Raw genomic sequence first — 26,415 nt, 5'->3', positions numbered from 1 at the left:
TGTCTGATGGCAGTGTAGCAGTGGTACTGGGACAATTAATCGATAATCTCCATGTCTCTTTTTAGTAGTATTCAAAACATTTTCACAGGTGTTATTCTGACTGGAACAAGGCAGATTGCAATTCACATATTGGAATTCTTCCCGCACTCCTCTTAATGTAGTACAGGAACTGCCTGTCCCCCTGTTTGATGCTTTCAGAAGTCTAGAAGTGTCATTATAAAAAAAATGGCTTTACTTGATGCATTGGGATGGAGAAATGACAATTTAATTCTACCCAGTTTTCTGCTTGCTTTTGTTGGTGTAATCCAGGTAACACAGAGGTTATCATGGTTGAATTCATGGGAAGCTCAGGCAGTATCATTCATTTGTAGGTATCTGGTGTCTGTTCCTAAATGATAGACAGTGAATTTTTTCATGTTCCTGATTTGGTAGTGATTGTTTTAAATTGCTGTTTTTTTTTTTTTTTCACAAGAATGATAAGGATGTCTGTTCTTGGGGGGGGTCCCCGTTAGGACCGTAACCCGTAGTGTTTGCAGATGTATTTAGATAGGTATGGGGAAGAAAGCAGCAGAGCACTCACAGAGGTCTGCATTGACAGCACTGTTTGCTGATTATCTGTCAGGGCTGTGGATAGAGCATTTAAAATATATCTGAACCACTTGTGGATAATGGCGTGCCTCTATGTGGCTTTTGACCCAGGGCTACAGCTAGCCAGTTGGGTAAAATGAATCAGCCGATTGGAAAAGAAACTAGATGGTGGGAGCAGGGAAGATAAAAATGTGAAAGGGTAATAATATCCATTTCCGCTATGGAAAAGAGGCTGTTGCCTAGATTTAGGGAGGCTTTATGTAGGACTGTATACCTGGATGGATACCCTTGATGTTTGCTGGAGCTGGCAACTCATGTCCAGTGATTCAGTAGTTACGGGAGTTGTAAGAGAAGGAGGTAGTTGTCTGATTTGCTTTTCTTTGCTGTAGAAAATACTATAGTGGAAGTCTTTGGGTACAAATGTCCTACTTAAGCATCCCCGTAAACTGTCAGGTTATCACACCTCTGTAAGAGTGGTCACAAAGTCAGTTTCTACATGGTCACACCTACTTGATGTGTAAAGTAGCCACCACGTGTGGCTGTAGACAGATTCTAATTATTTTGTGTAAGCAGTGATGTTTTTACTGCATTTTAGTTTGTGTATATATTGACAGCTCCTGCTTTGAATATATAAAACAACTGTGGGTTTGCTACATACATTGTCTTGGCCTACACGCTAGTTATTGTATGACAGTGATAATTTCCTGATATGTGTACTGTGTGTATGAGTTATCAGCTATACAGATGGGGATTGTTCTTCCTCTGCTGTATGGTGTGAGGTTTAAGTACTGTTCAAAGGGTGATTTGATTCTTAAATCCTAAACAAAAATGTGAGGAGAGGTTGTAAAGGTCCCCTTTTCACCTTTAATCTTTCGTTTTTTCTGTCCTCTTTAAAGAAAGGCTTTAAGAGCTGGGTGTTTGCATTTGGAAGAGAAGCTATGTGCTGCTGAAGTGCATATAGCTATTTGAACTGTTTTGTAAGTATATGCAGTGTGAAACAAGTGCCTTTATATACCGACTCAAAAGCCTGGTGAAACTTTTGCAGCATATATAACCAACTTGAGAAATCAGGCTAAAACTTGCAGATTTGGTGATCTGAGAGAAGAGTTGATAAAACACAGACTTGTGTGTGTGTTATTTATAATGATACAGTGAGAGAGATTTTGCTTCGGGGCAGTGATTTTAACACTGAATAAGGCCATAGGATATACGAGCTCACAGAAAAGCACACAGATATGCTTACAAATGAGAAAAGCATGCTTTCAGTGCCTTCCAAAGCCAATGTAGATAGTACGCAGCACGAGGTTAACAGATACAGGCCTAAGGGTGTGTCAGTCACAGCCCAAGCCGTAGTGAAACCCAGAGCAACTTCAGTAAAGAAAGGTATAGAAGCGTAGAAGACCCTCCCCCACTATAATTTTGTGTCCAGCGAATTAACTTATGGTTGGTTCCAGTAAATGAAAGTCCTTTGTTATTGTATTTAAGTCACAGTGGACCCTCTTCTCTCTGTGACGTAACTTTACGTGTCCTGTAACTCTACACTTCTGCTTTAGCACCTCAGTTCTCCCCTCCCACACAGGATTATTTGGCCAGGTTTCTTGGAAGTAATTGTAGATTTCCTAGTGCCTGCAAGGGAGCAACCAGTTTTTCAAAGCAATCATTTTCTATTGTGACGCTCTTCATGCTGTATATTCTCCCAGGTACTGCTTTTTATTGTATCCCACAAGATGTTTTAAACATGCACACTTTGTTAAGATTATTCTGTGTATTGTTTGTAGTAGTGTATCCTGAGTATAAAAATAGTTCAAACATAGTCATTAAAAAATTATATCACTCTTAAGATTTTTGCAATATGCGCTGGGCACCCATAACCGTGAGGAAGCATTTCCTCCCTGTAATTGTTACAAGGGGGAACTGAACTTTGACAGAGTGCTTTGATCTCTTGAAATAATTATGCACCTAGTTTCTCTCGCTTCACTAGTTCTACTGTAATGAAACTTAATAAGTTATTTTTAATACACCCCTATGTATCCCAACACGCATTAAACAATATAACAAACCGTATAACAGTATGTGATAGTGTCCCATCTTTTTGTCATGTTTTATTCATTTATTTTTTTTACCCTACTAGGGACATATACCCTTGAAATGACAAGTATTTGGTTAGATGGGAACAAAACATTAGTGCACCTAAGAAGGCCAACCCTGCACACCATTTTGATTCATTGTCTTTTGCCCCATAAAAGTGTTGCCTCAGGTATTCCCTTTCATTCTGTTTCTTGCTTTTTCTGTCCTCTTTGCCATGCCATGCATAGTGGGTTTCCTGTGGTACTGTCCCTTTAATGCCCTGCGTGTCATAGTCAATGCTTTATAAAGAGTAGGAGATTAAAACAGCATTACCTGTAGGAGTAAGCTGTGGAGTAAATGCATTATTTAAATGCAACAGTATCAAGTGGCAGTATTTTTGGTAACTCCAGAAAATGTGGTCTCTAGTGCCCTTAAGTTTAGGCAGAAGGTGTCCTCTAGACTAGAGTAAGTCTGTAACTAATCTTGCATGGTATGTAAACTCGACCAACTTTTGAAACATTGTTACAACAACAGACTCAACTTGCTGAGCATAATTACACAAACTGCAGCTAAGTCAGAAAGAGAATACATGCCGTCTTTGGTTTAGAGGTGTAGTTTTCAGAAGGTTGTCAACATCATGGATTTGAGGCTGAACTGCTCATCCTATATAAAGGCCTATGAAAAGTTATCTTTCCTTAGGTTATATAATGTATATTGATATTTATATGAATGACAGTCTCTTTTGCCACTTTCTTTTTTATATATGTATGTATATATATATTTTTTTTCTATTTTGTGTGACACTGTGTTGGGGTGTTGTCATTCAGGGTGATTTTGTGTAGCATCTGAGACATCTTGGAATGATGAAAAGTTCACCACTCTTGGTGTTTTTTTTTTTTTTTTGTGACTGAATGAATCACTAAAAGCGCATGTTCAGGGTGTTTGATGAGCTCACAAGAAGCGCAGGTTCAGAGTGTTTGATGAGCTCACAAACATGTAAGTACCCCGTACTTGTGAGTGTGAGAATTCAAGATATGCTTTCTAAACTGTTGGAAGGTCACAAAGCTTTACATTAATTCTGTCTTCATTTGCAGGGGATCTTAATATGTTTTCTGAGCTTATTATGTCTTCGAACATGAGTAGACCATGGTTCTAAGGAGGGTGAGGTAATTTGTGGGCTTACATCATATGTGGAAGTGAGGGTTAGACCTGCACTGTGCCAGTCACATATTCACCCCTCAAGTGTTAGTGGGCATGCTTGAAAGTATGCGTTAAGAATTAAACAAACATCCTGTGATAGCTTCCTAGATAATGGCTCCAAAATGATTGCTGTCACTCAGATGAGAACACCATACACAGACGGCCATTAGGTATGTAGTAGGAAAAAAGTGCATAAAAGTGTGGGTTAACTCTTCTGTATTGTTCTTCATCACATAAGAAGTTGACTGAGAATGTATTATGCACTTTTTGTTTTGTTGTAAATTGTAGTAGCTAACTTTTGTTTTTATCCACCACAGTCCCTGGGAGCTACCGCCCCATTAGCCTAACGAGCCTGGTCTGCAAGGCAATGGAACATATCATCATGGAACTTATAAACAAAAACATTGGTAATCTCCAAACTTTGGACCCCACCCAGTTTGGGTTTGTAAAAGGCAGATCATGTCTCCTAAACCTGATTGACTGACTACTTTGAAGCAGTCACCAAATCCGTAGACAAGGGTAAGCTGGTTCACACAGCCTATCTACAACTCGCCAAGGCTTTTGACACCATCCCCCACTCTGGAATTTATAGATAAACTCACTAAACTAGGTATAAATCCCTATGTCACAAGATGGGTTGCCAACTGTCTCACTGACAGAACCTACACTGTGAAAGTAGCAGACTCCAAATCTGACTTCAGACCAGTGACAAGTGGAGTACCACAGGGTTCAGTTCTGGGTCCTGTCCTGTTTGGTATCTACTTTTCTGAAGTACAAGCTAACACAGAAGATATTTGGCTAATGAAGTTCGCAGATGACTGCAAACTAGGAGCCATAATTGAAACTCCTAACGATGTGGACATCCTACAAAAGTGCCTCACTGAGACAGATGCCTGGTGTCAAAACTATGGCCTCAAGCTCAGTGCCAAAAAGTGCATTGTCATCCCCTTTGGTAAAAACTCTGTACCCATGAGCTACCACATAGGTGGTAGTCTACTTAACACCGGAAGTGTGATAAGAGACCTTGGGACATAGGTGGACAGTAGTCTCTCCTTTGATAATCACATTGCCACAGTAGTTAGGAAATCCTTCTACGTGGCACACCTCATCACAAAATGTTTCTCATCCAGGAAAAAAGAGGTCATTGTTCCTCTCTACTCATCACTCATTAGACCCATTATAGAATACAATGCCCCCTTTTGGTATGTACCTCACAAGACATCTACAACAACTGGGAAGGCCGCAGAAATACCTCACAAAAAAGGATTACCGGCCTCAAACAGATTCCCTATGCAAACTGTCTCAAAAAACTCCAGCTTTACTCCGTTGCATATCACCTACTCAGAGGCGATCTCTGCCTAACATACAAAGCTGTGTCAAACCCAGGGCTGTTGGACATGATCCACTTAAATCCCAATCCCTCCAAGCTACACACTATGGGGACCTAAATCTTGTCACCACAATAAACAGAACATGCTGGAGGGATAGCTTCCTGTCCCAGAGACTTCCCATACTCTGGAACAAACTGCCTATCTATATCAAACAAAGCTCCTCATTAGCACTCTTCAAGAAAAATCTTGATGACTGGATGGGAAATAGGAAAGTCACCCTGGGGATCACCTCTGTGGCTCTGCTCAACAGGGGGACAGGAAAATAATTTTCTTGCATGACGAAAACCAGGGTACCTTTTTGGCTAGGCTTGTATAGGCCCTAGGGCCGATAGGTTCATAGGTAGGTACTAGGCTATGTATTTATTTACTTTCACAGTAACCATGTACATCATCCAATAAGTAGATGGATGAGGGAGTAGAGGCAGGGACAGAAGCCACCCCTTATAACTTCTTGGATGACGGACCCACCAGGGAGTTCTCGCCTCCTTACTGAGAAAGACCCAGTGCTGAGGGTACAAATAGGTAATTGATGGGGGCTTGATGTTCTGCAAGGAAGAGAGGAAAAGACACAGAAAAAAGACAAATAATGTGTTATCATATATGATCCTTTACTAAAATGGTGAATTATAAAGTAAGGATATGATGGTTACTTGGTCATTGTGATTTGATACCTTCAAGCTTAAACAATGTTAATGTTCTAGCTATACAGTAACATCAGACAATACCAAGTAAAATCATTCTGTTTGCAAGTACCTGCAGTTGTTGTTGTAGGTAACTAAATAATTAAATTTTTTGTGTGTACATTTTTTAAAAATGGAGCTATTTTCAAGTATATGAATGGGTTTTGCATATTCTTTGAGCATATGTATTTGGCATGTGAGTTCAGTGTTGCTCTCCACTTGTTATGGAGACACTTACATGCCACTGTCATTTACTGAGTAGAAGGAATTGTTATGACATTTACAGTGTGTTTGGGGTTGCCACCTTTTCAAATGCACACAATGGAACTTTTTATGAAAACAAGTAAATTTGTAGGGAAAAAAACATGTCAAGAATCAGTGCAGAGGACTGGACTTTATTGCCAAAATAAAAGCTCAGTTTTATAGATCTGAGTTTTTTTTGTTTCATATCATATTAAATTGTTCATACAAAATGCATATTATATACAACTATTTGAAGAAAATTAAGAAACATGTTTTGGCATAAAATATCAGGATATTTGTGATTTGTCATGTTGCTTTGTAAGACTCAGCTGCTTACAAAGGGACTATCCTACATAAACAGGTCAGTCGGTGGTAACCCTAAGTGCATTGGAATGACATTCCAGAAGCCTCCATTTAAACTGGAGAGCAAGGGTTTCTGTTGCATCTGTCTGTTTTCTTACAAAAAGTGCTAAATGCATTATCTTCATTCTCCTCCCAAGTATGATTGAAGCAGGTCACTAAGTTAAATGATAACAGAAAAAAGCCCTCCTTCCATTACCCGGTCAGTTTACCACTTTGTTCTTGTAGCACTGGGTACTTTATTCCTGTAAACTTAAACCTCCCATGTCATCTTACATCCATGGAAAAAAGTTGCTGGACAACAATCACATAACTGCTTTAGTATGCTAACGATCATGGCCTACTATATTTATCTATATTGGGGGGCTGGTACATTAAGGGCCTGCTATATTTATCTATATTGGGGGGCTGGTACATTAAGGGCCTGCTATATTTATCTATATTGGGGGGCTGGTACATTAAGGGCCTGCTATATTTATCTATATTGGGTGGCTGGTACATTAAGTAGGAGAAAAATTAAAATTAGTACTACTAAACGAAAATGCTTTACATTTCTTTCGGATTACTTTCTTTGCAGCAATAAATGCTTTTTAAGTTTGTCATATTTGCAGTACTGCTTTGAAGACAAGTGATTTGCCCTGACTGTGATTTATTTATCATACTTAGCTGACAGTGTACTCTAAGCTGTTCTGAACACAGTAGTAGTCTCACGCTTTGCACGTAGCACTGATATTAAACCTCCATCGAGATGGCAACAGGCCAAATCTGAATTGTAAAGAACTAGGCATTCCTGCAACTTATAGGAATGTCTAAAAAGACGCCTCAAGTTCTTTTTACTTGGCTGGATAACTGGAAACTAGAAATAAATGTGCTGCTCAAACTAAGCTGGTGATGGTATCCATTTGTTCATAGGTTTGAAAAGCACCAACATTGTTAAATTGGAAACTTTAAACAGGAAGAATGTTTCCATCTTGAGTCCTGAATACTGAAATGTATTGATTGTTATACAGAGCACACTTGTAGAAGACAGAAGAAAAGTTAAAATATAATCTAGAAATATTTTCAGAAGATTATTAAATGTCTTGCAGAGTGATTTCAAAAATAAAATGCACTTAAATTAAAGTAAACTCACAAAAACTAACTTTGTTGCATTTCTAAAATGGCACATGATGTCCATCTTTTGAGCTTTGATGTGCTTGACTTAGATTTTCACTCCAGAACCTGTTTAAAGTATGGGTACCTCTTAGTTCCCTGATTTTTGCTTCATGGTTTTGACCTGCCCCTAAAACAATTTTTGGTTTTCAGGTAAATCACTGAGGATTGTAGTTTAGTAACATTTTCAGTGAATTAGAGTAATATTGAAGAACTGTCCTGATTTTGGGCTCGCGTTCCTTTTAATTTTTGGCATGGTCCAGAATTCTTGAGCAAAGAAGTTGAGATGTTTGGTAACATATATTGTTAAAGTTGGTAATGTCCTACAGACATGACACCTGTGTCAGTGTGGCTGGAACTTTACAAGTCACACTTACTTGTATTAAGGGGCATAAATGAAAAATAAGAAAGTACTGTGAAATGTAAATGGCAGTCTTGTTTGCCGTACAATTAATATATACTAATAGAAATGTTTGCACATATGGTTCTAGCTTAATAGCACCCTGTTTTTAGACAAAAACTTCTGCAGCAGCCTTACCTGCCTGATTTGCAGATGCAATATTCATTTTATTTTAGGGCTTTCTTTTTAAATGTCCTGGTATATGGCCATTTTTGCATTTTACAAAGTCATCTGTGTCTATTTGTTCCACATACTCCTACTGACTCCTTTTTCTCTTATATAATTTGTGAGTTAGGTCTAAGAAACAAGGTTATTTGCGGCAGGCAAAGAACACCTGGCCTCCTGTATCTGCTCACTTTCTGATAGTATGCACAAATTACAGAATATCAACCACTTATTTTTCCATCGTTCCTTTAGAAGAGCCACCATTCCTGAATTTAGTTAATGTTTTTGATTATGATACCTCTTCAGGAAGGCTGTCACAGTCATCCACCACCCATCCTGTATTGTAACGCATCCTTATGTCTCCCAAGGTCATCAGGTCATCTTTCTTTTTTCTTCAGATTGTACCATCTTGTTCTCATAATGCTTTTTCTTATTCTTTATAAGATGTTACCTACTTTGAGGCATTGGATTTCCCTAAAGTAACTTCATTTTTTACCAGTTAATCTCATCTCTCTTTACATAGTTTCTTGTGCAGCCTTTCTCTGAATTGCTTCTGTTTACAATCATGTGTGTCTCAAGAACTGCACGTGTGTGTGTATGTGTGTGTGTATATATATATATATATATATATATATATATATATATATATATAAGGAAATTATCCTCTGGCAGTCTTCTTTCCCTGAACAGAGTGCTGAAGGTATTGATGGTGACCATACTTTCCTTCAGACATTTGTAGGCTCTGGCGGTCTGTTTTGTGGATTGGCATTTTTTTTCTTGTTTAAATGCTTCCTTGAGTTTCTCACTTTCTGTAGTGGAATTTATCTGCTCTACCCTCTGTCTGAAACTAGGTTTTCTGCCAGATATGGTTAGGTTTTATGTAACTTAACTTGTGACTCTTCTTGAAATTTCATTTTAGTCACTTAAAGTGACAGTCACGGCATCAGCCATTCATTGCAGCTTTTTCTGGAATGTGTATGTTTAGGTGGAAACTTTGACATTCTTGTCTATAAATAATTAAAAACAGAGCACTTCCAGACAAAATGAGGAAGTTGAAGCCATAGCATGGCAGTAACTGTCAAACCAATCTCTACCACAAAGAGCATGTCCTTAAGGTTTAAAACACTGCATGTGCATCTGATCACGTAGCATGCAGTAAAGCATAAGGAGAACCATTATGCAAGTTTAATGTATAACCTGCCACCCACCAGCTTCTCACTGTAATGACAGAGTGGGGGAGATTTGAGCCCTTCTTTAGTAACTCATCTATGCATTACACGCAGTGACATTTATAAACAGGCTGACTAACACAGTCCCAGAACTGCTTCTTTCTACAGTGCAATGTCATATGTGGTAGCTGCAAAACAACATTTTAATTAGTAGGAAAGTCTATATTATTTCCATTTGTTTCCATCTTCTGAGACTTTTTTGCATTTTGGTCACTGACTTCTTCATCTGATGAAACACTTGTGTGTCTTTTGAAACTGAGAACATAAGAACGTTAAATGATTTGTTTAGGTTTGCACTTGTACTTGGAGGCCATATTAGAACGTTAAAGGATTTGTTTAGGTTTGCACTTGTACTTGGAGGACATATTAGAACGTTAAATGATTTGTTTAGGTTTGCACTTGTACTTGGAGGCCATATTAGAACGTTAAAGGATTTGTTTAGGTTTGCACTTGTACTTGGAGGACATATTAGAACGTTAAATGATTTGTTTAGGTTTGCACTTGTACTTGGAGGCCATATTAGAACGTTAAAGGATTTGTTTAGGTTTGCACTTGTACTTGGAGGCCATATTAGAACGTTAAATGATTTGTTTAGGTTTGCACTTGTACTTGGAGGCCATATTAGAACGTTAAAGGGTTTGTACTTAGAGGAGATACATATGTGTAGATTTTTTAGCTCAGTACTTAACTACTTTGCTACCTTCTGCCTGGGCTAATGGTGTTTCTGTGGTATATTGGAAAACAGCAGCTCTATTTGTTTAATCCCTAGCCAACTTTTACATCATCTAACACCACAAAGACATTCCCGGCCTTATGCATCATGTCACCCCACAACAACGTTCCTCCTTCATCCCACAGAAGCTAAATTTGAGGCTGGAAGTGGTGAGAAGAGGACAAATATACAGAAAAAAATGGCCAAAAGCATGTAACCATAATGAAAATAGAAACAGAAACGTATTTTTAAGACAAGGCTCTGAAAGGTGAAATGTGTTATACTCTGATGTTTATTTACCTTGCCTTCATCCCATTCCCAGTCTCATGAATTTCCTGTCTCTGGTACATTACCTTCTTAACCTTTATGTTATGCTTATCCTCCTGCATTACAGTGTTACAAGTCTGTTTGTTATCCTCCTGCATTACAGTGTTACAAGTCTGTTATCCTCCTGCATTACAGTGTTACAACTCTGTTTGTTATCCTCCTGCATTACAGTGTTACAACTCTGCTTGTTATCCTCCTGCATTACAGTGTTACAACTCTGTTTGTTGGGATTGCATTATAGACAAACTGCAATCGTTGAAGTTCAACTAATGTGATATACAGTAGGTCTGCACAATTAAATAGTGTAAGAAAGGGTAAGGCATGAGTAACAAATGACACTGAGATATGGGGTGTTCATCTGTTTGTCATTGAAAGATTCTGTCCTCCTTGATTTCTAGTCTGGTTGAATACAAATGTTCTGACACTGTAATTATAGGCTATACAGTCTGCAAGATATAAGCATTTATTTGTGATGTAAATCTTGAGTTTGTGTGCATGAAGATGTATTATAATACTGATTTAAAAAACGTGACTGCGCAGGCCGTTGTCATTATCAAAAAGACATGTTTCTGCTGATGACATTACTGTGTGCATGCATTCACAGATCACAAGATGTTTACATTTGTTTGGCTGATTCTTTTAACTAGATTTTTTTTAGTTTTGGTATGTATGCATCAGACAATATGATGTCTGTGGTGCAACATGTAGCTGACTTGCATTTAATGCAAAAGGCTGTGGGTTCTATTCCTACACCAGACAAATCAATTGCTGACATTACATTGCTGAATGGTAGGGGAGCTACATTCCTGAGTGTCCTACCCTTTGGATGAGATGTTAAATTGAGGGCCCCATCTGCTTGAGTTGGTGGCAGCTCAAGTGGAAATAAAATATGTTCTTTGTGTTTCACTGTTGCAGTCATCACACTTGGGTTGTCTGTCTGCAGGTAGCTCTCAGTCATCCCAAATACCAGAGTCTTAGTATTTCTGTGTCAGATGCTGTCGCTTCTTCCATGATGTCAGGTCGGCCGCTACTCAATTTTCATTTTACAAGTTCATAATCCTGAAGTCTTCTAAAGCTAAGTACCCCGTTGGGGATCCTTTTTTCTTGCTCTAACTGATGTCAGAAAAAGTTAACAATTGTCTTACCTGTGGAAAGCAAATACCTCACAGAGATTTTCATTCTTACTGCATCACCTGTTTAGGCCCAGACCACGACGTCCCTCGCTGTCAATTTTGTGCCTCGTTTAACACCCGAACCATTCATCATTGGGCTAGTTTTGTTGCTAAATTCTTTCGCTCTCGATCTCCGTATTCCGAAATGGCTTCGATAAGCCATCCAATTACCGATCTTCCAAAAATTGTAAGGATAAAGACTGAGACAGACCGTATAGGTCCAAAACTGCCGATGATGCTTCCGTTAAGCTAGTTGCCAGTCTGCCACTACTCAGTGAGGCGCCTTTGCAGCCCCTGATGCCCACTTCCATGGATTCGTAGGGCTCTGCTGAGACCCATTCGGAGTCTGGTATGCCACGAGATGCTTCATCGACTATGGAACCAGCAGATGTCTCTACCTTGGATGGGTCCAGAGCCACTATGCAGGCACTGGCTTCTGAGGGTATTCTCCCACCTACCGATGTTCGAATCAAACTGACAACTTCTTTTTTTAGCCAAAACCGCAGAGTTTCTTAGGCCCAGAGTACACACTACGCCTAGAAAACTGACAACCAACACACATGCTCAGGCCCCCATGCCACAAAAACAAATGCTTAGAATGGCTGAAGACCTTATAATGCTAATTAGAGGAAGCCAGACTTCCCCTGCCAAGAGACAAAGAATTCAGTTGCCTTCAGATTCTGCAGACCAGGAGTCCAGTGACTCTAACCTTTCTGATTATCAGGATATGCCGTTATCAGCCTATGAGGACACAGATGCAGAGGAATCCATTCCCTCTGCCTCCCCATCCAGAGGATTTCTCTTTTGGTGAAACCTTGCATACTTTAAGAGAGCATTTCCATTGGGAATGCCAAGACTGTCCTCAGTCCAAAAAGAGACCCAGAGAATTTTTAGAGTTACCTCAGCACAGACCTTTAGCTATTCCCCCCTGTCCTGGATGTTGTGGATGATGTTTTCATGGAATCCAGTCTTACTCCAGACACCTTACCTCTAGCCCCCAGGAAACCTGACAGGTACTACCGAGTACCTGATTCTCACAAGTTTCTTTTCACGAATCCTACTGCTGATCCAGAGATCATTTCCCAGGGACCTAAAGGTATTAAGGCTATTACAGCCAAAATTTCTGCCCCTTTGGACAGGGATTCCATAGCTTTAGACAGATGGGGTAAGAAGGTATATACCTCTGCAACTCTTGCTATCAGGGCATTGAATTGCCAGTTCCACATGCTGAAGTATCAGCAATATATTATGGAACTCATTAAACAAAAAAAATGGTAATATTTCCAGATTGTGCAGAAAATAAAGATTTGCAAGAGCTTATGCATTCTGTAAACCAAGTTAGTAAGCATACTTTGCAGTGTGGCTTTGATGCCCTAGAAGCATCTTGCAGGGCTGCAGTCACTGGCTCTGTACTGAGAAGACATGCTTGGCTGAAGGAGCAGACTTTGCCAGATCATGTCAAATCCAAATTACTAGATGCTCCTTTTAAGTAAGGATGTTTTGTGTGGAACCAAAGCAGAAGTTGTTCTTAAAAAGATGGAAGAAAAAGCTAAATCTCTGCAAACCGTTAAAGAATTCTTACAAGTGCAACCCCCTAGATTCAGTAGGCATTGCCCTTCAAAACACTGGTCCTTTCCAGCCCCCTCCAGACTTTCCCAAACAAGACCCAGGGGAAACAGACCACCCATACTACAGTCTCAGGATATGCGGAGATCTAAGCAATGGAGTGCTCCCACCCGTAAAACAGGGAGTGGTAAGCCACCTCCCTATGGAAAAAGTTCACAATGACTTCTCAACTCTACTTCCCAGCCCTGCCCAATTACTTGTGCCCCTAGGAGGAAAACTTGCCCTCCATGCAAAAAACTGGATGTCCATCACTCAGTCACTGTGGGTCTCCCCTGAAAAGAGGCCAGTAGCCTACTGGGACTAACTTAGAAGACATGGTTTATATATATATATATATATATATATATATATATATATATATATATATATATATATATATATATAAAATGTGTGTGTGTGTGTGTGTGTACACATAATGCACACGTTACACACTATATATATATATATATATATATATATATATATATATACATACATACATACACATGTGTGTGTGTATATATGTATATATATATATATATATATGTAGATGTATATGATCAGTGCTTTCTCACCATTATTCTTGCATGGTCCAAGTCTTGCATTTGCAGTCCTTGGACTTTCATCAGTAACTCTTCACATTGTTTACCGGCTCCTCTGCTTGGATCTGAGCATGTTTTTTTGGATCCATATTCACTTAGTGAGGGGTAAGCTCTGTCTGTCTGTGTGTCTGCCTGCCTGTCTGCACATCTGTAAATCTGTCTGGCAGTCTCTGTGTATCTCTTATCCAGGGATTCCTTGGGTCTGATGCGCAATAAATTTCAGTTAAGAAGCTGATGCAGTAAACTTTCTGACTTTGTGCCACACTTATTTTGGAAAAAAAATAGCGTTAGCAGGATCTTCTTAGTCTATGGTTGCTCTCTTACTGGCCTCCATCTTCATTTCTCTCTATGTACGTGTTGCTGCTGATACAGAAAGTGAACTGTTTGCATAACTTTCAGCACACAACTCCTAAGGGAATGACACAAACCACAGTCATTCTCGTAAGCATGACTTCAGTCATACAATGTCTTGGGGGATTTGTTTTGTAGAAATGCTTGACCTCCTGCAACCTACTGTGTAAAACCTCAAAAAGCCAGTATGCAGCATGGTTTTATGTGTATTTCTGTATTTACTTATTTTTTAATTTATTCATGTATTGATTCATTTATTCTCTTTGCTAATCAGGTTAAATCCTTCATAGTAGACTCAGTTTGCAAATGAGATTTAGACAAAATTTACAAAGAAGCCACTTGTAGGTGTTTTCTTTAAAACTCCCCACAGTACTGACTTACAAGATTAACACACCAGTTGCTCATATAGCTATGGCCACATACATCTGAAGCCAAGGAGTGCATTCTCACATTGCTCATTTCTTTTTCTGTGACAAAGCTATGAAGAAAAGTGCTGCAGCCATGGAAAGCTGTTCACATGCACTCAAGACATGCACCAAAGCCTCAAGCTTTCAATGGTGAATAGGGAAAGATGCCTCATTGTGAACCCTGTTTTCTGCCTCCTTTCCATTTTTTTTTCAAATGAATAACTACAGACACCTCACGCATGTGAGCTGCATCCCTGTGTTGCAGACAATGGATTCTGGTTCCTACCTTCTCTTGCCTTCTGCTTGGTTGTTAGTCTACCAAGCTGAAGTCCTGTAACATGTTTGTGTTCCATATCTCCAAACTTCAAATATCCGTTTCTTTTTTTCTTTGTCTGCAGGATGTGGCTTTAAACCATAACTATGTCTCTTGAAAAAATCTACACCTGTAGTAACTAAACCACAATTCTTATGAACTGGTTTCAAATGCCTCAGTGTCAATGTTTGTAATATTTCCCATGTGATAGGCATTTTATTTGCATTTTTTGTTTTGCTGCATTCAGAGCTTGTCACTGAAGCACACTGTACGACAACATTAGTAGTGCCCTTAAAGAGTAGTAGTTGCACATCTGTTGGCAGTAATTTGGGCTCATTTGTTGCATGAGATCCCCAGTAAGTGTAAGCCAAATGTTTTACTTCTAGCTTGTGAATTTTATAAAAAAGGTTAATTTATGGTTTTATTTGCTTTTATGTGTGGTTCATCAGGTCTCATTTTGATCTCTCAACCTTCTGTGATGACCTCCTATTAAACAGTCTGTTTTGCTATGTCCCACTTTTAGGTTTCCTTTCTTTGCAACCAGTTGAAGGGTGACCTTTTTCAGTGTATATTCTGCTTCTCTGATCATGACAGCAAGCACGTACCACATGGTGAAACTAGAACCTCAAGTGTTCAAACAACAGTTGACCTCACTTCCTGCCACGACTTCTCTGTAATTGGAGAATATGTAAAGGCAACCCTTAACTGTTGTGTAGATACAACAATGAATAACTCATGTCATGCACAGTCAGCTGTCGAGGGCTAGTGTGGAAACAATCAGTTCCTCTTCTCTGTACCTGAGGTTAGGGCTCATGTATATTATCCATTTAGTAAGTCCATTTGTCCCTACTTGTGGCTTCGGAGTAAGTTATCACAAAGCAGGTAAACCTAATTTAAAGCATTCAGGTATACATGTATTGTACTGTAACACAGTAGATCAGAACAAAAAAAAAAGAAAACAGCACTAACCACACAGCAGCTGTACCCCTTGATATTAAAACTAGCAGGCTGATAGTAATGTATCCATCTGTCAAACCAGAATTCCTTTATCCTCTCTCTTTTGGGTTGTGCTATACAGATGTTGTGTGTGAAGAGGGTGTGCTGTGCCTTGAGCCTAAAGAAGCATTCCTTCTGTAAGACACATTCTGATTCTGTTAGGTGGTTGATTCTTGTACACAAAAGAACATTCTAAACTCCCTGCAAATATTTCCAAGGCAAATTTGCACCATTGTTTTGTTTTTAATCTAGGTCATTATGTAGTTACTTTGTTGTTTACCTTTACTGTGCACTTGCAAGAGACATCTCAGCACCTTGTTTATAAAGTGACAGCTTTTGGCAGGAACAGTAAATTGGTGTTTGCTAGGTATGTAAATTAATAGTGTCATTGGGGCCTGTGGCAAAAAGATACCAGTTTATCTACAGAAGTGATTTGCTACATTATTGTCGTACTAAAAGACTGAAAGTCACAACTGAGCGCATGAACATTTTTATAAGCAAATTCATCAAGATTATTTCAATATATATATATATATATATATATATATATATATATATATATATATATATATATTATTTAAACACAGTAGAGTTGTACTCCAATTAAAAGGATTCAAAATTAAGATATTATAATATGAACTTGACAGTAGACAATACAAACAGTTGTAGCAGTTGTAGTAAAATTCTGTTGCCATCTGAAGCTAATGTTTACAAGAATAACAAATTTTTCTTACATTCGTCTTTGTCCTAATGTTTGCCTTCTTATAATAGGTTACCAGTACTTAAGCACTGGCAAAATTGTGTTGCTCATGATTTAAAATGTATGCCTTGTTTATAGTTTTATTATATTTTAGTATAAAATGATGAAATATGGCTGTGGATTAGTTTAAACCTTTAAGTGTGGGATGGTGTTATGATGCCAGCTGTAAGTTTTACAAAGATGAACAGTTTTAGAGTATCACAGCATAATCAATTGTATTCATTCTGCTGGCTAGTTTTTACATGCATGCATATGACAACTTCACTTATGTACAAAGTATCTTTTAGAAGCTCAGTCCAGTAATTACCTATTTTTTTGTGTGTGTGCATATATTTAGTTATTACTTGTTTACCAAGGTAGAGCACTGACCACAAATGACCAATTTCTTTCGCTGTTTTGGAATACAAAGTGCCAGAATTACATTTAGAGAGTAAAGATGGCAAGCATGTAAAGAAAATACATAGTTATAAAATATCATTGTTAGCAAACAAACATGTAAAAGTACACAGTTGCAATGCACATTATTTCTCAAAATTCAAGACAAGTCTCTTCTAGAAGATGTGTACAACTGTGTATTGTCTAAGTGGGAATAATAAGATAGCAGAATGGTGTGAAATATGCAATTTGGATTTGGGAACATAATTTCTGCACTAGCTAAAGTAGATTGCGTCACCGGTTGAGAAACTATTTTTATGTTCAATACTCTAAACTAACAAAACGATGGATGTACAGTAATGTTGCTTTAAAGGTTCCTTTTACTCAGATTTTTTTAAAAGACATAATTCAAGACAATCCCATATATTGTGTGGTAACAGAAGTCTTTCCTAAATTAAGTCCTGATGCACATTAATTCTGCTTTGCAGGAATTGTAGGGGTGCAGTGAAATGAATTCCCATTTCACTCTGTTCGAGATGCACACGGTGTCAACTGTTCACTCCATGTTACTGAGATATTTAAGGTGGTAATAACTGGAATAGGCTGTAGAATTTCGATCCATTTTGAGTAGAGCTTTTTGATGTTCAAAAAGTAGTTTATTATTAGTGCCATATTTAATGAGTATAGTAATTAAATGTACACATCTGCAGTAGTTTATCTTATTTAATTTTAGTAGATTTTACAGCACATAATTATGCATTTCTTAGAGAAAATATATTTATTAATTGTTAGCCATGCAAGTTAAGTGGGCTGGCCTGTTTTCAGCCACCACATCCTATCTATATATAGGTATGTTTAAAATGATGTAAATAGTGTAATTTCAACATCAAAAATATTGACAGCATGTTTTAAGTGTTTATATTGAACAGTGTTTATTTAACATTTACAGAAAGTTCATATAAATGTTGTATGTACCCCCATAAAACATTTATAAGGAGAGCGCTGGCATGAGCTTGGAGTAGTACCTGCCCAATGTTTTGGTAATGGTGAAAATGCTAAGTTAAACATCTGTGCATTGCTGTCAGCTTCCTTAACTGTTGTGTAGAAGTGCAGTAGTCTATTTAATTTCGTCTTTTCAAGTGCATGGATGAAATGTAGCACGTATAAAATCTTTTAGCAGTAATTAACACCCTTCCAAGAAGAAAAGGTTCCCTCAAGTTTTGTTAGCTTGCAGAAACTTGTCAGCAAGAAAATGCAGACAGCACATTTGTTTAAACTGGAGAAACTCAGTAGTGGGGCCCATTAGGACTGGAGTAAAACTTTTGGTTTTAGCTTGTTGGTTTCATAAAAATGCTGTTCTATTTGCTGACTAATGAAAAACACAGAGCATGAGAGGTGGAAGGTGAGCTATTATGTTTTGTCAATGTAAGTCTGGTTTGATTGTCTTCTAATGCCAGTGTTTTATTTTGTTTTTAGGCAATGGTTGCTTGTTATCCTGGGAATGGAACAGGCTATGTTCGGCATGTAGACAACCCAAATGGTGATGGGCGGTGCATCACATGCATTTATTATCTGAACAAGAATTGGGACGCTAAGGTATGAGGAAATGTAATCAACATTAATACATAAATATGTATGTATCCACACAGATTTCTGAAAGAGAAACATGTTGAAAATACTTTTAGCAAGAAGCCCATATCAGTGGCTCAGAATTATGATACTCAAATTTAATGTTAGAAAGCTCTGGGTTCTATCCTTGGGTCAGGTACTTGATTCATGTTCAAGTGAAGGGGATGTTGCAGTTTTGACATGACATATTTTAGTTAACATGTTAAACCAAGGTCCCATGTGCCTTAGTTGGTGGCAGCTCCGGTGGATGCAAATGATTGCGGCATTTTTTGATTAAAAAAATCTCTTGGTATTTATGATACAAGTGTGTGTGTGTGTGTGTGTGTGTGTGTGTGTGTGTGTGTGTGTGCATGTGTGTCTGTGTGTGTGTGTCCATGTGTGTGTGTGTGTGTGTGTGTGTGTGTGTGTGTGTGTGTGTGTGTGTGTGCTCTCATGCCTGTAATTATTACTTATGACACTAATTTTAATATGCACATTGGCTATCTGTAATAAAAAATTATCAGTTTTAGTAAATGCTGTTTCATAACTTTTGGGCCCTGAAAATCAATCATAACAATTAGTTATGTACTCACCATAACTTTAGATGTATGTGGTCCATCTCGCCTACATTCTTAACTGATGGGTTCGGAGCCGAGAATCGGCTCTGACTCGGCCGTGATTTACTAGCTCAAAGTCTCTGATTGGCTGGGCTAGCCCTAGTATCCCAAGATGCACCATGCCCAAACCCCCAGATCTTGTTTGCCAACAATATAACAGAGTGACATACACAACCTCCTAGATATAACACAAGCAGGAAGAGAGAAAAAATATCCTCAGAAGGGTCTAAGAACATAATCTCCTCCAAGTCCAACAGGTCGGGGGACGGTGGGCGGGTACATAAGAATGTAGGCGAGATGGACCACATACATCTAACGTTATGGTGAGTACATAACTAATTGATGTAATGTGGTCCTATCTCACCACATTCTTAACTGATGGGACAGCGTCCCTAGCACCTACAATTTGGGAGGCTCACTGACAATACTCCTGAGCACCATGGAACCAAAGGAAGCCCGGTCTCTAGACACCACATCAAGCTTGTAATGAGAAGTTAAGGTTTGAAGCACCAAGCTTAAATCCCAAGGTAAAAGTGGTTGTGACAATGGCGGACGGAGTAACCAGGCTCCTTTCAGGAAGGCTTTACAGAGTTTATGGCCCATAAGGGAAGGCTCATGTGAGATGTGAAAGTTAGAAATGACCGCCAGCTGTACCTTAATAGTGGAGGTAGCGGAACCCTTTTTGAAGAGCATAGCCAAAAAATCTAATACCTCTGACAAGGGGGCTGTGAAGGGATCTAGATTGTGTGCTTCAGCCCAGATAGCAAATCTTTTCCATTTGCTAGAGTATAGTTTTCTGGTAGACGACTTGTGGGAGGACGACAGAATATGCAACACCTCAGGTGAAAAGGAATGTAGTCTAACTAAGGATGGAAGTGGAGCAGCCAAGTTGTCAACCTGTGGGTTCGTATGGATGGATGGAACTGACCCGACTGATGAATCAATAGGTCTGGTGCTGGTTCCAGGGTCCAAGGGCCATCTACTGTATACTTCTGAAGAAAGGGGAACCAAACTTAACGAGGCCAGTATGGTGCGATAAGAATCATTTTGCTTCCCAAGGAAGTTGCCTTCTGAATCACTCTTGATAATAGAGGGAACGGAGGGAAGGCATAGAGCAGACCTGGGGGGCGGTCGTGGACTAGAGTGTCCCTGGGTGGCTCCCCCAGGGGGGGGATCAGAGTGAAGTACCTGCTGCACTTGGCATTGAGGGGGCTGGCAAACAGGTCGCAGCAAGGTTGACCCCACCTGGAGAAGATCTGAGTTGCAACTCGGTTGTTCAAGGACCACTCGTGAGGCATCAGAATAGCTCTGCTTAGCCTGCCTGCTATCACATTGGACTTCCCTGGAGTGTGCGTTGCTACTAGAAAGCGTTGGGAAGACTCCGCCCAGTTCCACACTCTCATGGCCTCTCTGCAAAAGGGATAGGACCCGGTTCCACCCTGCTTGTTTAGGTACCACACGACTGACATGCTGTTGGAAAGAATAGCAATCGTCCCCTTGGGAAGAGATCTCTGAAGTGCTTGCAATGCTAGAAGCACTGCTCTCATTCCAGGACATTGATGTACAAATGTACCTCGTGATATTGCCATGTGTCTTGGACCGTTCTGCCCAGATAATGGCCACCCCAACCTATCTGGGAAGTGTCCGTGGTCACCGTGGCAGTAGGAGACAGGGGGGGTCAGAGGTCTCCCTATGTCTAAATTGGATGACTGAAGCCACCAACATAGGTCTTGGCATTGTTCCATGATGAGAATGGGATAAGACAGAGGAAACTCCTGAAAGGACCACTGGACCCAGACCAGCCACTGGAGGATCCGCATATGTAGCCTGGCTAGTGGTACTAGCATGATGGTAGCCGCCATGGACCCTAGTAATTGAAGAGCAAGTCTGACTTGGACTTTCTTGAGGGGTAGTAAGGCTAACATTTGAGCCTATAGCACTTTGATTCTTTCTGTTGGAAGAAAGGCTCTCATTTGGATGGAGTCTAGCTCTGCACCGATAAATGCAACACGCTGTGATGGCTGCAACACAGATTTTTCCCAGTTGAAGGTAATCCCTAGGTATTGGCCCAATGTGATGGTAGCCCTCATGGCTCGAACGAGTAGATGCCTGGAGGGGACAGTGAGAAGCCAGTCATCCAGATAAGGAAAAACCTGGAATCCTTGATGTCTCAAGTGAGCTGTCACCACTGCTAAGCATTTGGTAAACACCCTGGGGGCTGTGGTGAGACCAAAAGGTAGAGCACGAAACTGGTTGTGACTCGCTCCCAGCCGGAAGCGTAGGTGACTCCTGGATGCCTTGTTTATCTTGATGTGGTAATAGGCATCCTTGAGATCGATGGAGCACATCCATACTCCTTTTTCCAATAAGGGGAAAATGGACTGAAGAGTGACCATTCGTAACTTGGACTTCAGTACAAATCGGTTTAAATGGCTGAGGTCCAGAATGGGCCTCAGGTCCCCTGTCCTTTTTGGTACCAAAAATAATCTTGAGTAAGTTCCTGATCCGATCTGGTCTGAGGGGACTGGTTGGATGACTCCTTTTTCCAGCAGCTTCGAAACCTCTAGCGCTGCTTGATCCCTTTGACTGGGTGGAACATCTGGGATTTTTCTGGATAGGGGAGGGAGTGTAAGAAAGGGAATGGTGTAACCTCCGGTAATTATTCGGAGCACCCATTGATCCTGAGTGATACTTTCCCAGGCTTGAGGATGCCTCGAAAAACGGCCCCCAACTGGCTCCAGAGTAGCACAGTTGGGCAGTCCCTCAGGGACGTTGGTAGGAGGATCCACGAAATGATTCACGGTCTCCTGAGTTGCGGGGGCCTCCTCCGCCTCTAGGGCAGCACCTTCCAGAGTAATTCCCCCCTCCTCTGCCCCTGAAGGGGGGTCATTATGATCGACAGGGAAAGACTTCTGAGATTTCCTGTACCACATCTTGCCTCCCCTCCGTGCCTTGGGATAAGGCCTAGAGGGAGGCAAGAAACGGGCCCCTACGGCAGACAAAGTCTTACCCTCCTACTCACATCTGGTGAGAGTGTCTTTCACTTTGGGTCCAAAGAGGGAGGACCCATCGAAGGAGGCGTCCGTGAAGGAAGACTTGAAGGCTTCCGCGAAGTGACACAGGTGCATCCAGGCTTGCCTCCTGAGGGCTACGCCTGAGCTAGCTGCCCTAACCGCCCCTTTGGCTGCATAGGATATGAGCCAAATGGATGAATTGACAATAGAGGAAAGGGTAGACAGCTGGGCATTGACAGTCTGATTCAGCGCCTCAGGCAAGTTACCCGACAGGGTATCTCCCAATTCCTTAAGGAGATCTCTTTGGAGTCTAGTGAAGTGGCAAAGATAGTTCAACGACCGTAAAGTAAAGGTCGCTGAAGACAGGGTACGCTTCCCATACTGATCCATACTCCTGGACTCCTTGTTAGGAGGATGAATGGAAGCAGAAGCTTCTGCAACTTCTTGCTGAGTGGCAGACGCCACCACCATGGCATCTACTGGAACTCCTTTAGTTAGGAACTCTTTCTCCGGGGGTGCCGACAGAAACTTGTTTGGGTGGCTGGGCACAGGTTCCACGGAGTCAGGGTGTTCCCACACCCTTCGACAAATAAGGTCTAACAATTTGTCGAAGTGTGGAGAAACCCAGGAGGCGGAAGGTCGGGCTCCGAAGGCTTTGAGGAGGACCGACTCGTCCTCAGATGGGGATTTAGAAAGCCAGTCAACTCTCTGCCTTAAAATCTCCAGAATATCAGAGAATGAGACCTCATCGGAGGGCAACTTAGGGGACCCCTCTGCGTCATCGAGGTCGGTATCAGAAGTGATGGACTCATTGGGGGAGTCAAAGTGCTTCCTCTTGCATGACTTCTTTCTGGGAGGCTCCTCAGGCGAGGAATCTGAAGGGCCCTCAGAAGGCTGGGGACCACGCATGGAAGTATCCTCAGGCCTTCGAGCCCCGCTGTCCACTAAGGGAGCGTCAACGGCTCCAGCCACAGTGCCGAGGGAAGGAGTGGCTGATTCGAGTGAAGTCACTGAAAACCTGGCCAGTGCGCTCCTCATGGCCACGAATGCAGGTCCACCGGAATCCGAGGATCAACCCGTCTCCAAAACCACAATCAGAGAAGGGGTTCCCCTAGCCGAGGCACCAAGAGGGAGACTCGGAGCCGAGGGCTGAAGCCCCAATGTATCCTCCTCGGGTCCGACCGAGGAAACCGAAGTGTCAAAACCAGAATATGGAATCGAACAGGTTGGAGCCGAGGTCGGAGCCGATAGGCTTAACAGGGGTATCAGAGCTGACCCCAGGACCCCACTCGATGCAGAACATCCCAGCTCCGATGACACAGGACTGCTCGGAGGAGGAATAGTCGGAACCAACAAGAGGAACGGCTCCGGAGCCGACTGGGCTGGAGCAGAAAATAACCTGGCTAATACCGGCGCCTGAAGGAGCCTCTGCACCAACCTGTCCACATCCGAATCAGACAACCTGGAAGACTTGGAGGACACAGAAGGTGGTCGAGATCTCTTACCCAGAGGATCCAAGGTTAGGCTAGGAGAAAGGCTCCGAATCAGTTCCAAGAGGATCGGAGTCGAAGCCGGCTCCAGTGTCATGGAAACCTCCTGCGGCGCCGATAACAATGGAGCCAAGGAGGTTGACTCAGACACAGAAATCCCTTCCTTCGACTCCGAAGCCAATGGAGCCGAGGAAGGTGGAACAGTCTTCATTATTTTCTCCGATGGCTCCGATGAACCAGACGGAGCCGGAGATCTCTTTTTTGGTTTAGACTTAGACTTCCCACTTGAGTAAGACGACTCCAAAGCTTCTTCAAAAGTAGGTTTGACAAGGCCCCTGAGAATCAATTTATTTTTCCTCTCTTGCAAGACTCTAGAGCTAAAAGAGTGACACACACTACAAGGTTCTTGCAAATGAATAGCACCCAAACAATACACACAGATGTCATGGCCGTCCGTTAAGGACATCTTATAAGAACATTTGGCGCACTTTTTGAAGCCAGAAGGCTTATGCTCTTTCTGATCTTTGCCTGACATGGCAATACAATAAAACACACACACAAGGTAAGGAAGGGTGGGGGAGGGACTCTAACTTGAATTCCCAACAGACTTAACAGACCGGGGGGGAGGGCTAAGGCCCTCTAACTTAAACGGGCCTAGCCTGTGAAAAACAAGGTTTCTACAGAAAAACTAACTAAATAAAGAAAGGGGAGCTAACTCAAAATGCCCCTACATGTGTAACAGACACAGGATAGGCTAAGGCCCTCTAATTTAAATGGGCCTAGCCTGCTGAAAACATAAGGAATCCACAAAAACAAAAAACTGACTAAAAATAGTCGCAACTCACAGGATACACTGAACGTAGCTGTAAGAACAGCTTTTGACAGAAAAATAGACAGAATAAACTAAGAAAAATAGTTTAAATAAGGTACTTAGCCACAGCCAAGCTCGAGACCACGTCTGTACTCTATGAGCGGCAAACGAGATCTGGGGGTTTGGGCGTGGTGCATCTTGGGATACTAGGGCTAGCCCAGCCAATCAGAGACTTCGAGCTAGTAAATAGCGGCTGAGTCAGAGCCAATTCTTGGCTCCGAACCCATCAGTTAAGAATGTGGTGAGATAGGACCACATTACATCATTTTATTAAGGAACACTTCCTTCAGAACTTTCCTATTTAAATATGCTGGGTGTCCACATCAGTCCCAGACTAAATTGTAAAACTATTGAGTCAGTGGGGCCCTAAAAGTATGTGATGAAGCTTTCAGTAAAGATCTTCTGCTCTACTTACAAAATTATGTTAGGCCAATGACTAGTCAAATTTTCTGTGTTGCTGTGATTTTAAAGGTGTTTTAATTCTCCTTAAGGGAGTACAGAGAAAATTTGCTAGGTGCCTATGTGATGATCAAGATCTTTGCCATTCTGACAAACTTCAACACTTGGGCTTAGTTTCTGTTCACCACCACTTTATAAAAGGTGGATTATGCTTACAGTTCAAGATTAATTGATACAGTAAGGAAGACTTCTATTTCATAATGATCGTTCAGAATGATATGTTAACTCATTCTGAATGATCAAACTGTAAGACATTTCAAATTTGCATCTTAAAACATTACAACTGAATTTTTGCATTAGGGAATTCCCAGTGCCTTTGCCAAATTTTCTCTGTCCATGTAAATACCATCTTGGTTCTTTCTTCAACATGAGCATGGGCATGTTGGGACTAACGTGGTCAACAAGTGTATAATAAACAGTATTAAAAACTTAAATGTACTTACACAAAGGTCATACAACAGTGGAGAAAAGGAAATTCACCCTGAAATCACTTTGGGGGAAATATTTGCCCGACATGGCAGTCATTTAAACTGCTGCCAACACACTGACATTTTGCCAACTTTGCCATTCCTGGGAATTATTGCCAGAACAAAGTCTTCCCATCTGCACTGCCTGGATGAACTCTGGAATACTACCCTTTTCTCTTCTCATTCCTTATTGCACATTCTAAGTGCAGTCACCTGGGCTTTTACTGCTAAACCTTCCCTTCATATCCTGTGATAATATCTTCTTTTGTAGCATATCATTTTCCATTGTGAGTACCAAACCGTTTACCAGTTTTTAGAAATGCAACTCTCTCCCAGTTCTGTAGCATTGCTTTGCACCTGCAATCTGCGCACCTTCCTCTCTGTACATCAGGCTTTACCTCTATGTAGTTTGCTTCCATTGTACTTCCTCCTCCTCCTCATACCAGGCTTCCCTTAGGACCACCTAAATCCTGCCTGGAACTTGTTTCAATTCCTCATTTGCTTGATGTTTTAACTACCGTAGCTCTGTGACATCCAGTCCATGGTACTTATGTGCTGTGTTTAACTAGTTTAAACCATCCTTGTTTTGTTTTAATGGCACACTGGTACTAATTATGGGTCTCATATCTGCTGTCTGTATTACATATGATTAAATTAACAAGTAATCAGCTGATGCTGTGGTAGTTATTGCATGGTTTGCTGACAATGTATGGTGACATATGCAATTTTGTAAAGTTCCCAGCACCACCCACACCTTTGTGACAAAAGTTATTCATTTTCCTTCCAGCCAAACG

General features: G+C 40.9%; 1 protein-coding gene across 2 annotated transcripts in view; it reads left to right on the top strand.

Moving 5' to 3' along the window:
• The window catches only part of EGLN3 (egl-9 family hypoxia inducible factor 3), a 46,962-nt gene that overhangs the window by 5,716 nt on the left and 14,831 nt on the right, over window positions 1–26,415 (top strand). For both annotated transcript variants that reach the window (XM_044073891.1, XM_044073892.1), the window contains exon 2: window positions 18,572–18,691. In XM_044073891.1, coding sequence (XP_043929826.1) covers window positions 18,572–18,691 — 120 coding nt within the window. The remainder of the gene's footprint in view (window positions 1–18,571; window positions 18,692–26,415) is intronic.

Source organism: Protopterus annectens, chromosome 6.part0, assembly GCF_019279795.1.
Source record: "Protopterus annectens isolate FY-2018-M chromosome 6.part0, PAN1.0, whole genome shotgun sequence".
In the NCBI taxonomy this organism is placed as follows: Eukaryota; Metazoa; Chordata; order Ceratodontiformes; family Protopteridae; genus Protopterus; species Protopterus annectens.
This window is presented reverse-complemented; position numbering and strand designations above follow the sequence as displayed.